The sequence below is a fragment of the Colias croceus genome, chromosome 10 (genome assembly GCF_905220415.1).
Source record: "Colias croceus chromosome 10, ilColCroc2.1".
Taxonomy (NCBI): Eukaryota; Metazoa; Arthropoda; class Insecta; order Lepidoptera; family Pieridae; genus Colias; species Colias croceus.
Window position 1 is genome coordinate 3,755,124 of NC_059546.1, and position 14,275 is coordinate 3,769,398.

Here is a 14,275-nt window from a genome sequence, read left to right on the forward strand (position 1 = left end):
GTTAATTTAAAATCGAACAAGATAAGAGTCAGAATGTTTTTATTTTCCTAAATGGGATGAATTTATGTCTCTTTTGAAGTTAATATTGCAATCGGCAGCCCGTTTTCATTGGCCTGGACTTGATAAGATGTTTTTATTTCGCGCCTGCGATGGAATTCGGACGTTGTGTAATGTACCGTTCGATTTTCGGTAATGGTCAGTTGATAAGCAAATGACGCTATTATTGAGCTTCATTTTGATTTCTGGTGCGATTTAGAGCGAGGCAGTGAATATCGATCACAAAGATTTAAATATTTAATGAAAGTCTTTTTTGCTCTTGCGCTCTAGAAATAGCTGTATCTCGTATTAAATAAAATGATTAAGTTGAATTTAATTAAAATAATCATTAAACAGATGACTCATCTCAAGTGTGAATTATTTTATATTTGGTAAAAAAACATAACACCTATTTCAGAATATATCGAAAGAATGTGGATGATAATAAGATGGTTTTCGTCAAGTTATACATTAAAGCAGGGGATGAATGAAGGTAAATAGAGATTCCCTCGGCGCTGATAAAGAATTGAGGGTATTAAACGATTACAAATGCTTTTCGGTTCAATAGACAGTTGTTCGCGGCGTTTTAGAGGAATTACTTGCGTTTTCAAATTCTTGGCTGAATGATTGAATCGATATTCTTTTTATTTTTTTCAGTACTGAGTAAAGACATAATTGACATAAACATATAATAAATACTGAAAGATACCTACTTGAGAAATACAAAGTACCCTATCCTGAAATATACGAAATAGGTCGGACAAATTTAGCGTACAAAAAGAAACTCAGCATACAAAGAAGTGACACAGCTGATAAAAGTAACATTCAGTCTTATTTATGTACCTCAGCATCCGATTGAGAGGCTCACAAGGCCGGCGACACAACCGCACGCCGTATCTACCCTCCGCGCCTACATTTATTTCCGTACAAGTACACCTTCCGTAGTGATTCCTGCCTTTTGATTGTACCCCACTCACCTCCAAACCCGAAACTTTGAAAAAGATTACGATATCGGCTCGCGTTTAGCACTTCCCTTAATCCGTAAATCCTGATAAATAAAATAAATGTATCGTGAAAGGAGGACAACGGGAGACAATAAAATCGAAGTGGCGAAATGTTTCGTGCAAAATTTTTGAGCGGGGACCATTCTTAAAGTTAAATGAGTTTGTTGCCACCGGCTTTGCGCTGCGTGGCTCGATCAGATAAATATTAAAAGCTTCGGAACGAAAACGAAATAGCTTATCATAATATAAGTAACAACGACTAGCAGAATTGAGAGTTTGACCTAATTGATCATTTTTGATCGAATACTAATCTTGCTAATGTCAGTATGGACAACCACATGTTTTGTAACGTTATGCCTGTACCGAAATGTGCATGCGTTCCCACGTTTCGCATAATCTCGTTCATAAATACATAAACATATCAACGACATGACTGCCCCATATATAAATCGCATACCTAATCGATAAGATAAACTAATCAATAAAGAAAATAAAATATAGTTAATATATTTGGGTTATAAATACAACAGAAAATATAGGTAGCCACGATAAAAATTTACATGAGCATAAAAATTAATGTTCTTTCATAAGAATATTTGAAGCAGCCCCTTCTTTTGTATCTGGATTTATGAAACTTGCAATAAAACGTAACACTCATTATTGTACACATAACATTGAAGCCGCTGATAACCGAGTAGGCTGACGATTTTTACACTTCCGTGTTTTCATAGATAAGCAAATACGGGGCCGTGTGATGGATATTAAGGGCACACCTTATATCATTTTCGTTATTACAACAGGGTGGCAAGACGCGCTCCTTATATCTAGAGCCCCCTTAATATGCTAAAATCAAATTAGTTTAAACGCGGAGTGATTCCCTCCGAATCGATCGCACTCCTAATATTACTGTGGGGTGCACTTATTACCATACGTGCGTTTGAATTGACCTCTTAAAGAACATCGCTTCTTGAAACAAATTAAGAAATTACTACAGTACCTATATTAAAGGAATTACTACAGTTATTCTTATTTTAGCAGCCAAATGTAGATAAATGAATAGTATCAAAAACTTAAAATCCATTGATAACGATATGGTTATTTGAATCGACAAGTAGAGAGAATATTACTTTTATAATTATATTTATTATAGTATTTGAAATTATCAAATTCTTAGTAGTGACGCGATTTTGTTCTAAGAAAATTTAACATAGTATAAGTATCAAGTGTTTACATTCAGAAATTAAACAAGATGATATCAAGCACGTGTCAGATAAGGGTGCTATCGCGAAGATTATTTATCGAACAAGTGGGTGTGCTAAAGCGTCAATTTCCTGTAACTCTGCGTTATCGGGGATCTGAGGACGTCAGCGGTAAGACGGTGCTTTCATTAGCAAGGCCTTAGCAAATTAACACCCTCTGACGGGACGCTAACGGTCCAACTACCGTTCCTCTAATGATCAAGTGACATTAATAGAAAATGTTTTTGTATAAACATCATTTGCTGGATTGGAAATTGTTTTCAATTGCCACGTAGCCAGTTATTGTGGAACTAAAATAGGTGCGAATGAGGTGTAAAGCTTTTTTAGAGGGTTACAGGAGTTAACAGATTATATCTTCTGTGAAATTAAATTTCTTGTCTTAAAGATTGTTGGTAGGTACATTAACGGTGGACGATCATAAAATTTTAAAACTGAGTTAAATTTCGTGTTGTCACTCAAGTCAATTTATAAAATTTCGTAGAAATCAAAGTAATTACACGATTATCATATCAATTCAGAAAGAAAACGCTGTACTTTGTTACCGAATTCCAAATAAACTCAACAATACTTGAGCTAAAAGCCTCGGGAGACGAAATGTAGTTGTTTATGCAGCGACGGCCCCCGACAGTAGCTAAACGTTGCGTTGACGGTGACTAATGACTGATGCACTAATAGTTGCCTCGGTTCCATACATCATGCGAGGAAATGGGGGAAAACGCTCGTATCATACGTGATAAGCTCGAGAAAACGAAACATTGCTAACATGATACACGTATTATGTTTTAATCTGGACTGCTGGTGACTTACAATGGCATAAACACCACACTTATATTGGTGTATATTCATTTTACACGTGTAACTATAAATTGTTTTCAGTCATTTAATTGACAAATATTTTGGATCATTGTATCACATTATGGTATCAACGTTATGGCCGTTTAAACGGCTAACTGAATATGAGATCGCGACATATTTATGCCTTATTTACACACCATTAATAAAATTGACGTAATCAAGCTTCAATATACGTGTCATTAAAATAATCACATGGATATCACGTAAATTGTAAACGATGTAGTTGTAGTCGGTAACTACACCTAAACATTGTTGGGTTATCAATTGGTTGAAACCAGTCTGATTATCTCTAGAGAAAAAATGTTATTGTACTCAAATTATAAGGAAGCTCCAAGCAAAAACACTTTTTTATTTGAACTTGTTCCCCTCTTTGATTTTTTGAAGGCGGTAGTTCTTTTTATACTTTTAATTATATTTTCTTCTCACAAAAATAAAGAAATCTAGGTCCGTTCGATATCTTTTCTATTCACAAGGTCTGTCTCCGAAGAAACATTTTTATCGAAAGATCATTTAGTAAAGCGATGCAGGGAGCGACCCCGTGTCGTAGCTTCAAGATTAATACATCGTGAGGCCGTTAGTGGTGCAACAATTTGTCTCTATAAATGTTGACTCAGCGCGGTCGCTTTGCGGCCTTGCTGCGCGATTAGCCCCAAATTTATTGTTTAATTTCAAACACGTTATTAATAACCTACGAGATGATTAAACGGATTTCGCGGCTTAGTATTAAGATGGTGCGGTGATTTATCTTACGTGTATTGTGTGGTGGAAGATGTGCTGTCGTCAGGAGGTACCTGGATGAATGTGTAATGAGCGACGGATTGTATGTCATAGTACGTAGTACATGGTAAGGAATAAGGTTGTGTATGAATGTCGTTATTTAAAAATATACGTATTGTAAATGCAAAAACAATTTAACACCAAGGTTCTTTGATTACTTATGATTCAAAGGTTTCTAAAAATGATAAAAAATATGACATGAATGGTTTGATATTTTGCACGTAAAGAAAACATATTTTGTTCCTAAGCTACTGTTTTTTGCTTTACTTTACACAGTGCATGAGATAACTATTTATAACTAATACATGTACATGTTTCGAAAACTTAGTCAATTACCATACGACTAGTGCCCGGAAACCGGACAACACGATACATTGCACCCTCGTCTCCGTCAAGCTTCGTCGACTACCGCCTTGAGTAAATTACCCTATCTCATCCACTGTGTACACGATTTCCATCCTAAGCATCTCAGCATTAGGTATGCAATCGCGTTCCCGCCTTTCGTATTTATGACGTTCATGACTGGTATCTTTTCAGAAGATGTTACGTTTCGGTTAGCCAAATATGAGCTTAATTATTTGGCATGGAATGTTGAAAGTAGGATAGAGTTGGCATGTTACTTGCGGTCTGATATGAGGGTTTATGCGTGTAAGATGATGCTTGTTTAGAACTCTGATATGATAAATCAGTTTACAGCAAACAGCTTACTTGAGGGGTGCGAGTGTTAAACAATCTAATATGAAATGAGAACAATGTTGCGAACTTATTGTTTGCTAAACGCGTTTAATCTACTTACTTTAGTTATAGATTTTGGTTGTTGTATCCTTTAAACAATTAATTGCTTTCTTTAATTTAATGGTTTCATTAACAAGTAGGTAAGGAAACTGAAAATAAATGTGTTTAATTTTTCTAATCGTCGTCGTCGTTAGGACGTCCTGCGTCCCTGCTGGACAAACTCTTTGAGTTCCAACTGTCCAAGAGTCAAGCGGCTGCCAATTTCTCGAATAAGAAATCACAATTCACAACATTCTCAAAAATCTGTACTGTTACAACAGCTAGTCATCCAGTTATGCTATTGTTGTATGCGGTATATAAAAATCAATATGATTACTCTGCTTTTAATTGTAAAATACCTGGAAAAACGAGTTTCCACCATTGCATTGTAGATACGTAACATAGTATTCTTTACCAGATTAAAAAGTAGCTGAGTAACCCGGCCACACACGGCTTCTGGACCCAAATAGGATTACATCAGATCGTCAGGTAAGTGTCTCTAATTGCTGTTAAAATCGCCGCCGACAATTGAACAAAGGTGAGCCCGGCGCCTTCAAGGATGTTGATTTATTGATTGCCCTTTATGTAACTTTAGCCGGATTATTCTTTGTTTGTACGGCTCCTGTTTGGGATTTTAGAGGTTTGCTGTAATCAAGCGCTCTTTGATGTTCATTTTGGTATGGAGATTTTGAAGGAGTAACTGCGGAAGTGAGTGAACATTTTTCACGGACATAATACATGCACGCAGGTAGGTATTTTTTATATTAATGAATAACTATCAGCAGTAGCTGATTGTTATAGTACATAAACACATCATCCTATTCATCTGAATATATTTCTGTAAATGTACGCTTCACCTATAGGTACATAAAAAGTCTAAGTATAAATTTTGTTAAAAAACCATATTTCAATCGATCATCAATAAAAAAGGAACATCTAAATGGCATTTTATCATTGATATCAAATACAATAATTGAAAACAATAATAACAAAGTCACAGTTTTCAAATAGCAGCCACGGGACGGCAATATTGCATTGATTTATGTGTGGGGGATGATGAAGGTGAAAGTGTTAGGGAACCCCGTAAATCATACCGAGTATTGACAGCCAATGAATACAGTGATTATACGAAAATATCACTATTTACTTCTCTATTTTGACGAATGATAATTATGGTATTTGGAAAGTTTGAAGTACACTTGATTTATTTGACGGTTTGAAACGGAGATAACTAGACTGACTTGATGTATAGTTGGTATTAAAATGATGTACTGAATCCATTTTCTTGGTTGAAAATATCCTATTTAGGCAATTACTTCATTTTTATCGTGTTGTATATTATTAATGATATATAACATAACATTCATTAGAAATATACCTCCGTGTCTATCTAGTATCTTTACATGAATAAATAATGTTATGGAAACAAGATTGCCTTGACCGGTGTCTACTTAACGTAAAAGCAATAATTAGAAAAATATTCTGTGTTCAATTCTATATAATTGTGGGTAGACATGTATGATTGGAATATACCTATCCGCCCTATGACGTCGACCTAACCTCAAATTTACGGTCATTTTTCACATAAATCAAAGAGCGGCCGCCAAAAGATTTATTACTCTGAGGCTACAAGGAAGATGAAACTACCTGCCCTATTAGATTCGATTTGCTCAATTTTTTTGTTTGCGAGTAATTGGATTGCAAAAATGAAAGTGTAAACACGAGTTTTGTTGCTATTTACAATGGTCGTGCTGAGTTGTGTAAGAATGGACACTTGAAAGGTTGCGGTAATTTGGTGTAAAACTTCTTTTAGATGCGAAATGAAAACGAATGTAAGTTATAGAACAAAAAAAATTTAGGAACTAGTGACTATTGATATTTTGAGCTCTCTATTAAGAGAAATTTATTATTTTTTGAAACGTGAAATGTGACTAGGTATTTGAAGATGATATAACTTTTGTTCATTTAAAAAAAAAACAAGAGGTCCATTTAATGAAACGTCATAAATGCCATGTGTGTGTCCGAAAATCAAATTGTTAGTTGGTAGAATGAGTCATTTGTAAATCATCGAATTTTCTGTTTCATAATAGGAAAATTTTATGTGGCGTATTTTCGTACTCTAGTATCGACTTTTAGTAGAGACTATGTTTTTGTAATATGTAGAGCTAAGGACTATATTTTCGCCCTGTTTCAACACAAAAATAACTGAGCCAATTTCATCCAACAATTCGTTACATCGCGGCGGTTTTTAATCGATAAAAGAAGTCGAGATTAAAATTCGTATCACACGTCACTCAAGCGAGCTACAAATTGAGGCAGTGCAAAAATACATTGTATTAAAGATGAATCGAAATGATCGATCGAGTAAGGGCGTTCGTTTTAATTTCGATTCCCGAGACAGTGTCGGAGGCGTGGTCGCGGGAACGATTTGTTTCATGTCCCTAGATACCTTTACTATCATTCTTTCCACTTTTCATACGGATGTATAGGAGTGGATGTACCTAATTATAAATATTGTATGTTGAATTGTTGTCGCTATAGTTTTAATTTAAGCGACAGGATTCAATTCTTTTTTTCATTGATATTGATGAATCAAGAATTTTTTTTTGTTGTATTTGATGTGAGTTTTAGGGTACCTATTAATAGGTACCCTAAAAATATTGAACGGCTGTACAATATTTGCGATCATATGCTGTTTTACAAATTTATATTAAAGAATTAATCTAATCATATTTTACAATTCCAATACATTTATTTTAGTGCCTTCTTTTGGGTGATGAATTCTACCACTTGTAGTAGGTAGGTAGGTATTGCATCAATTGCGGTTGAATATTTCGTAAAACTTGCGCAATACACATCAACAAAGGCATACAGCTGTCTCCTAGAAATAAGTACAACACAATTTAAGGAATCAGTCAAAAGTTAGTAAATCCAATATCCGAGTATAGTACAAAGCTGCATAGAGGAGCGTGCATCGCCAGATAGCGACAGTGATGGATTGCCCCCAGTAGCAGTTCGCAACTATCTTCTGGAGCTATTTTGTATTTTAATCCACTTAAAACAAGATTTAAAATTGTTTATCCAATACGAATAAGAATACCTACGATGTAAATTAAAACGCGTAACAGTCTGGGTTTTGCACATTTTTTGGAGATCACTTTTTAAAAAATTTTTTGGTGAGATGAAATTTGTGAATAGTTTTTTGAAATGATACATAAATTAGTAGGTAGATATATAAGTGTAACTTGTAAGGCTGTTAATCTGGGCAAGATTTTCTTTAAAATTTTTACCCTACGATTATCGAAAATGTCGAAAAAAATTACAAAATTTAAGCCTTCAAGTGTACAAGTGCAAAAGTTTGATATGTCGTAAGAATGTGATAATATGATATATGCATAGTTTTCAAAGTTGAGTACCCCCCAGCGCGCGCCGCGGGAGGCTCAGCTCCCGTTCAACTGACGCGCTTCATCGCATCAACAAATATAAATAAATATTATATTCTGAAACATAGTTCAGGATACATCGCCCATTTTTGCAAGTGACTACTATCAAGCTAATTTTCCGTTTGTAGCTTTATTTTGATGAGACGCCCAATAATTTCGTGTACGAAAGTCTCGATTGTGGTAGCTAACAGAGATAACAAGGATAAAAAATTTTGATTTGATGGTTCTCAAATATTTATTACCTACTAACTGAATTTTTTTTTGTTCAATCTCAAGATAATTACCTAAATTATTAGAAAAAATATTTGTCCTACAAAATCTATGGTTTGTTCAAAGAGTCCCCCTTTCCAAAGTGTATCGATAACGAGCTGTCATCTTAAATGATTACTAACAAGCTGATTTTTTTGTTTTCACTTAGTTAATGTTTATATAATTCAACAGATTACAGACATATTGTCCTACAAATTGCGTAATAAATATTTGAGAACCATCAAATCAAAAAATTTTATCCTTGTTATCTCTGTTAGCTACCACAATCGAGAGTTTCGTACACGAAATTATTCGGTGTCTCATCAAAATAAAGCTACAAACGGAAAATCAGCTTGATAGTAGTCACTTGCAAAAATGGGCGATGTATCCTGAACTAACACTATTATATGAATAATTGACTGCCAATATTTTCGTGTTTTCCCTTTCAATTTGGATATTTCAGCAATTTATAAGATATTTTAAAGCTTTTTTCTGGCTTTGTTTGGTCAACAATATGGTGAAAGCAGATTATTTTTTTTGATTAAGGACACATAGATTATTTCAATCATCAACCGATCTTATTAAATCACAGAATTATAGAGATAACCATAATCGTAAAGAAAATTGACAAATATTTACTTCTTATCTTCATCGTCTTATCACTTGAAAATCGTCCTAACTTTCAGTACTAAAGCATTTTTTTTAAGAATATCAGACAATAGCAAGCTTTAATTATTATTATTAAGGGCTATTTAAAGCAATTTGATCATACATGACGTATGAGTGCCAGGTGAGGTCGTCTCTCGACGGATGGTGATGGATCGAGCTCATGTTTTGTGTCCCAGACAAATTTGGGGTCAATTGTTTTGTGAGAAACTTTTATTGGGACTGTGTTTTGAGGGGGAATAGCTTTTTGATGTATTTTTTATCAATATGTATTTTTTATGCATACAAAACCATGTCAGCTACCAGAACCATAGATGTACTTTACATTATTTGTGTATTTAGTTATTTCAGAAAACTATCTTGTTTAATGATCGCACTCTTAAATACCCTCTAGATTCAAATTACATCATCAAAATCTATTTTTAATCGCACTTATTAAGTTGTAATACAAAAGCGTGTTATTTGTTTTATCAACCTGCCTATCTCAGGAGCAGAAGCTATATTTACAAGAATACTCGATATGTAAAAATTATGTTTTCAAAATATGTTCTCACTTATAATTTGTGTTTATAGTGCATGTCGAATATTCCGTTCCGTTACACGGAGTGGTAGACTCGCTACCGTTGGCTTGGTTACCACCAGACGGTATAATCCCACACTCACAGATCAACGGTTATCTACACGAAATGTCGTCGCTGCAATTCAATATATTTCAGAGTAATTTGACGTTCATTAAAGAAACCCTGGGACCATGAACCAGAACACAATGGTTGAATGGCCATTTGTAACCGTTGAAAGGCACAATCATTATAATTCCTCCGCAGTTATCTATTGAGTAGTTACAGTACTAAAGAGCTTTTGACAATCTGTTTACTTTTATTCACTTTGTATTGTTTACATATAATTTTGCAAATTTAGTGTCATTTCACGTTTTATTTTCAAATTTACCGCTTCTTGTATGGCAAAAAAATGTACATTAAAATGAAAATTCCTTACCTTGTTGACTGCTTTTTCGGGTCGTTTTTTTCTCTTTCATCCACGGATACTCAGGTACGTTTAAGCCGCCACCAGGTGAAGGTAAATCGGGGCCGTATCCTGGAGGGGTGTGCTGTGGGCTGAGTTCTCCTCCACCGAGCTGTGGAAGGGCCGTCATGAACTCGGCCATAGACGGTTGGCTGTTGATGAAGCCGGTTTCTGTGCAAGTTTCGAGCATTGGATGCGGCGCCCCGGCTGCAGTGACCGCCGCCAGCCAGAACCCGTTGCCGCCATGCTCCATGCGATGCTCCTGCCCCGGCGCAGGCCCCATCGGTGGAGTGTTCCTCGCCTTCACTGCGAAATCCTCTTCCATTTCATCGCGCACCCCCATGCCAACTCTTGTGGATTGCTTGCCCCTCACAGGGAACTCTTCGCATTTTATTTTACGCACTAAAGGGTTACTGTCGAGCGGCAGTGCGGCTGTGTTGCATATCTCTTGCATAGCTGTCTCTTGGACCGCGATCATTCATGTATCGACCTCACTTTACGCTTTGCATGCGCTATCATTTTCGTTTACAGTTTCTGGTTTTGTACACGGGTCAGGATAAGTGGTACATAATTCGAAGGCAGCATATTATCTGAAACACATATTTATTCTAGTACATAAAGAGGTTTATTAGTCTAAATTGATTAAATGGTAGCTTTATGAACTTATAGTCGAAGTAATTTGTCTGTATTAAATAAGCAACGCGTAATTGTTCGACGTTCCGCTGAATAGTAAAGTGCAAAATTAATTGTAACAAGAGAAGGCTGTCTGTGGTTTATTCAGCAATTATTCGTGGACGTTCGACATTACCGCGGTTTTGTGTCGAATAATTTCGGCGGAGTCGTGATGAGCGAGGGAATAATGAGCGCTTCAAATTGTTTATTATAATTTAGCGGCCATCATGGAGTGTATAGCGCGTACCTAATGTCGACAACAATAAAGTTATTAAAATTGTCATGAACTCAGCTGAACAACGAACGAGAATGATGAGATAATGAACACATCACAGTCAAATGAAAATTGCAATGAGAGGAAAATACATGGAAATTATACAAATTTTATGATACTACGTGACACGTATACCGACAGTGTAACTCTTATTCAACTGAGTACTACATAATATTACGTTGGACTCATTCTAATGATGATTTTAGGAAAACAATCATTAGTCATTACAAGATAAATGTAACTATGTAATCTGTAAGCATTGTAAAAAGCACTACGGTTACTGTCAGTCGACAACTTAAACTATCTAAATGGTATGTACGTGTTATGTGTTTCAGTTTATTCTGTGTTTATGATAGCGATAAGTCGTGAGGCGTCAGCTTAATAGTTTGCAAGTTGCGAACAGTCCGCATACATGGCAATATTACAGTGTTACCCTAATACGACCAGTGAACTGGGAATGTTCACAAAATCCTGGCTGGAAACGGGTTTTCACGCTGAATGTCAATTTAAAATTCAAACCACGTTCGAAATACGATTTTTTCCCGTGGAATTTGCGGTTCGCCCGCGAGGTATGGCGGCATCGCGCCTTTTTGTTTTATTTTATTTTTTCGAAAGTGGAACGGCTGGCGGTTAAACCTATTTTAATGTGTATGGGTCTGCGTCGAATTAAAATTCCCTCTACGTTTTCCGTATACGGATACACGATGAAATGTAATTTCTTTAAAAGTGTGTTGTTTCCTGTCATACGAATGAGTGTGAAACAGCGGATATGTAACAAATCATAATATTGCTGGGCAAATATTGCTTTATAAACAATTAGGTATAAATTCTTGTAGTAGATACATTAAAGACACGTATAAACTAATTTTAATAAAACATTAGGAAACCGTTTTTATTTTTTCATGTTCCATTCGCCAGCCAGAAAATTGTCATTTTTTACATTATGATAAAGACGAAGATAATTTAAAAGTTTGTCAAGCTGTATATCCTTCCTTGTTGTTTTCCGCGAGGGAGTCGGTTTTACGCCGCGTTTCACTTTCCCGGAGCCCCGCGGGGTTCCCCTTTAAAAACGCATAAAATCGAGAGCATAGCCTCCTTATGAATTTGTTTATGGCGCTATTTTCTGAACGCCGTCATTGAAATGTAAGAGCGAAAAGCAGTTAAGCTAATTTAATGTGTGGGATATTGTCATAACCTGCATGAGGGTGAAATGGCTGGGAATTTTCAAACTGTTTAGTGATAATATAAGGTGTATTAGTCTATATTCTTTAATATAATAACGTTTTTTACTTGCGTTTGATTTGAACAAGAACATTGCGAAATGCAGTAGTTACAACTTCTACAAGATTTTAATTTATGTAAATAATTTGACATGAAAAATAGCTCTACGATTATTGAACCAATGAGTTTTTCTAGAATTACGTAACAATTTTCTTAGAAGGAGAAATGACCGTCAATTTAGTTATTTAAGGCAAGGTAGTGCGTGTAGGAGTGTAGTGTTTAGCTAGTAACTAGTGGTTAGCTTCCAATTTGCCGTAACGATTTCCTCTTCGGGGAATACTCATGGAATGGCGTGCGGAGTGCGGACACCGCCCACTGTATATATAAATTGAAAATATATAGGTATAATATATGGGATACCGCTTATGTATCTAATGCATGTGCACTTTGAATATAGACTGGAGGGAATAATTGTACTCGGGTGCATCCATGGATTTACATCCTTTGAGTTGTTGAGTGAAGTATTATTTGATACAAAAATGGATTTATTTTTGACTTTAGGTTATGTCTGTATACTTCGGTAATCTCAGCTATATAATTGTTTCTTAGGAATATGTAAATGTGTACATTACAGTACAGAGAGATTCTGATGTCGATCAAAATTACCAAAAAAAAATAAAAAATAATAAATAGGATTTAGAATAACAATGACATGGCTCTACAATCTTTGCGGAAATTCCTACGTATGGAAAGAGGAAATGTAAGGAATCATTTATTTTTATTACGGAAGCTTTAAAACAATCTACATGTATGTTGATATATAATACATAGTTGTTAAGCCATCCATGATGTAAGAAAACTAATTTACCTCCGAATTCGAGGTTATTTTTTATTTTAATTAGGTATGTGGTAAAAAAATTTTTTTGTTATTTGTAGCAAAGTCATTGTTTGTAAATGTATTGCTATTCAAGTTAACCTTTCTTATATGAGTATAGACTATAGATAAGTAGATTCTGAAGTTCTACTTTAGGAGGCTTCATTTTATCTCTTTAATAGTTATTATTTACCTATAGAAAATGAAGCTTTCATTCTTTGGCAACATTTTGACGAGTCTAAAATTTCTATTATTAATTTGAATACGTAGTGCTATTATCGTAAAGGCATATGGAAGACTGTAGTTGCAGCTTTGTCAGAGCGAGCCTAATGTTCTATTGGTAGTAGAGGTAGGTATACTCAGATATTTAACATAGGTAGCACAAATAAACGAAACTCAGAACCGAACTAACTGTGTTATTCTGCGAACTGAATCCCGATAACCAACCCTATATGTCTATTTACACTATATTATATAGAACGTTACCTATAGTATATGGTAGGTACAGTCTACAATATGTGGGTGTAAGGACTTTAGCTATACGCATATAGTACCTTCATATACATATGGGTGTATACCAGAGATCATTACTCGAGACTTCAAGGAATCTGATAATATCTAGCGCCATATCATTGTTCATTACTGTTCCCACGTAGATCATTGAAGACCCACGTTGTACCACATCCCACGGTATCCTTTTCAATTTATATAAAATTATATTTGTAAGGCCCTTGACATAATCTTGTTAATCTTAATTTCTGTTCTTAATATTTTGTGTGGATCTGTTGTGTTTAAGGTAAATTGTTTTATGTATCTTTTTGAATTGGTAGATTAAATAAGCCAAAGAAGTAATTTTGTTCACTTCTAGTAATTTTATCTTATTTTTAACCCACTGTATAAAATGGTAGTAAGTATACCTAGTATCTGCGATTTGAAAATGATAAAATTGTCTATTTTGTTTCATCAACTATTAGGTATACGGCTAACTTATACAATTTTTACACAGCCTAATATATATATAATGAAATGATGAAAAATTATCCTTATTATGAGTCTCATAGATAGGAGAGAAATGTTGTGAGAAATTTTCTCTCTCTTTGTTGTATATTATTTAAATGAGATTGCAATTAACCTGATGTTAACATAAG

General features: G+C 34.9%; 1 protein-coding gene across 1 annotated transcript in view; it reads right to left on the reverse strand.

Moving 5' to 3' along the window:
- Positions 1-10,540, reverse strand: part of LOC123695038 (homeotic protein proboscipedia) — a 31,991-nt gene extending 21,451 nt beyond the window's left edge. Inside the window, exon 1 of the mRNA XM_045640727.1 lies at positions 10,060-10,540. Within this exon, the coding sequence (XP_045496683.1) occupies positions 10,060-10,540 (481 nt within the window). The remainder of the gene's footprint in view (positions 1-10,059) is intronic.
- Positions 10,541-14,275: the final 3,735 nt, after the last annotated feature.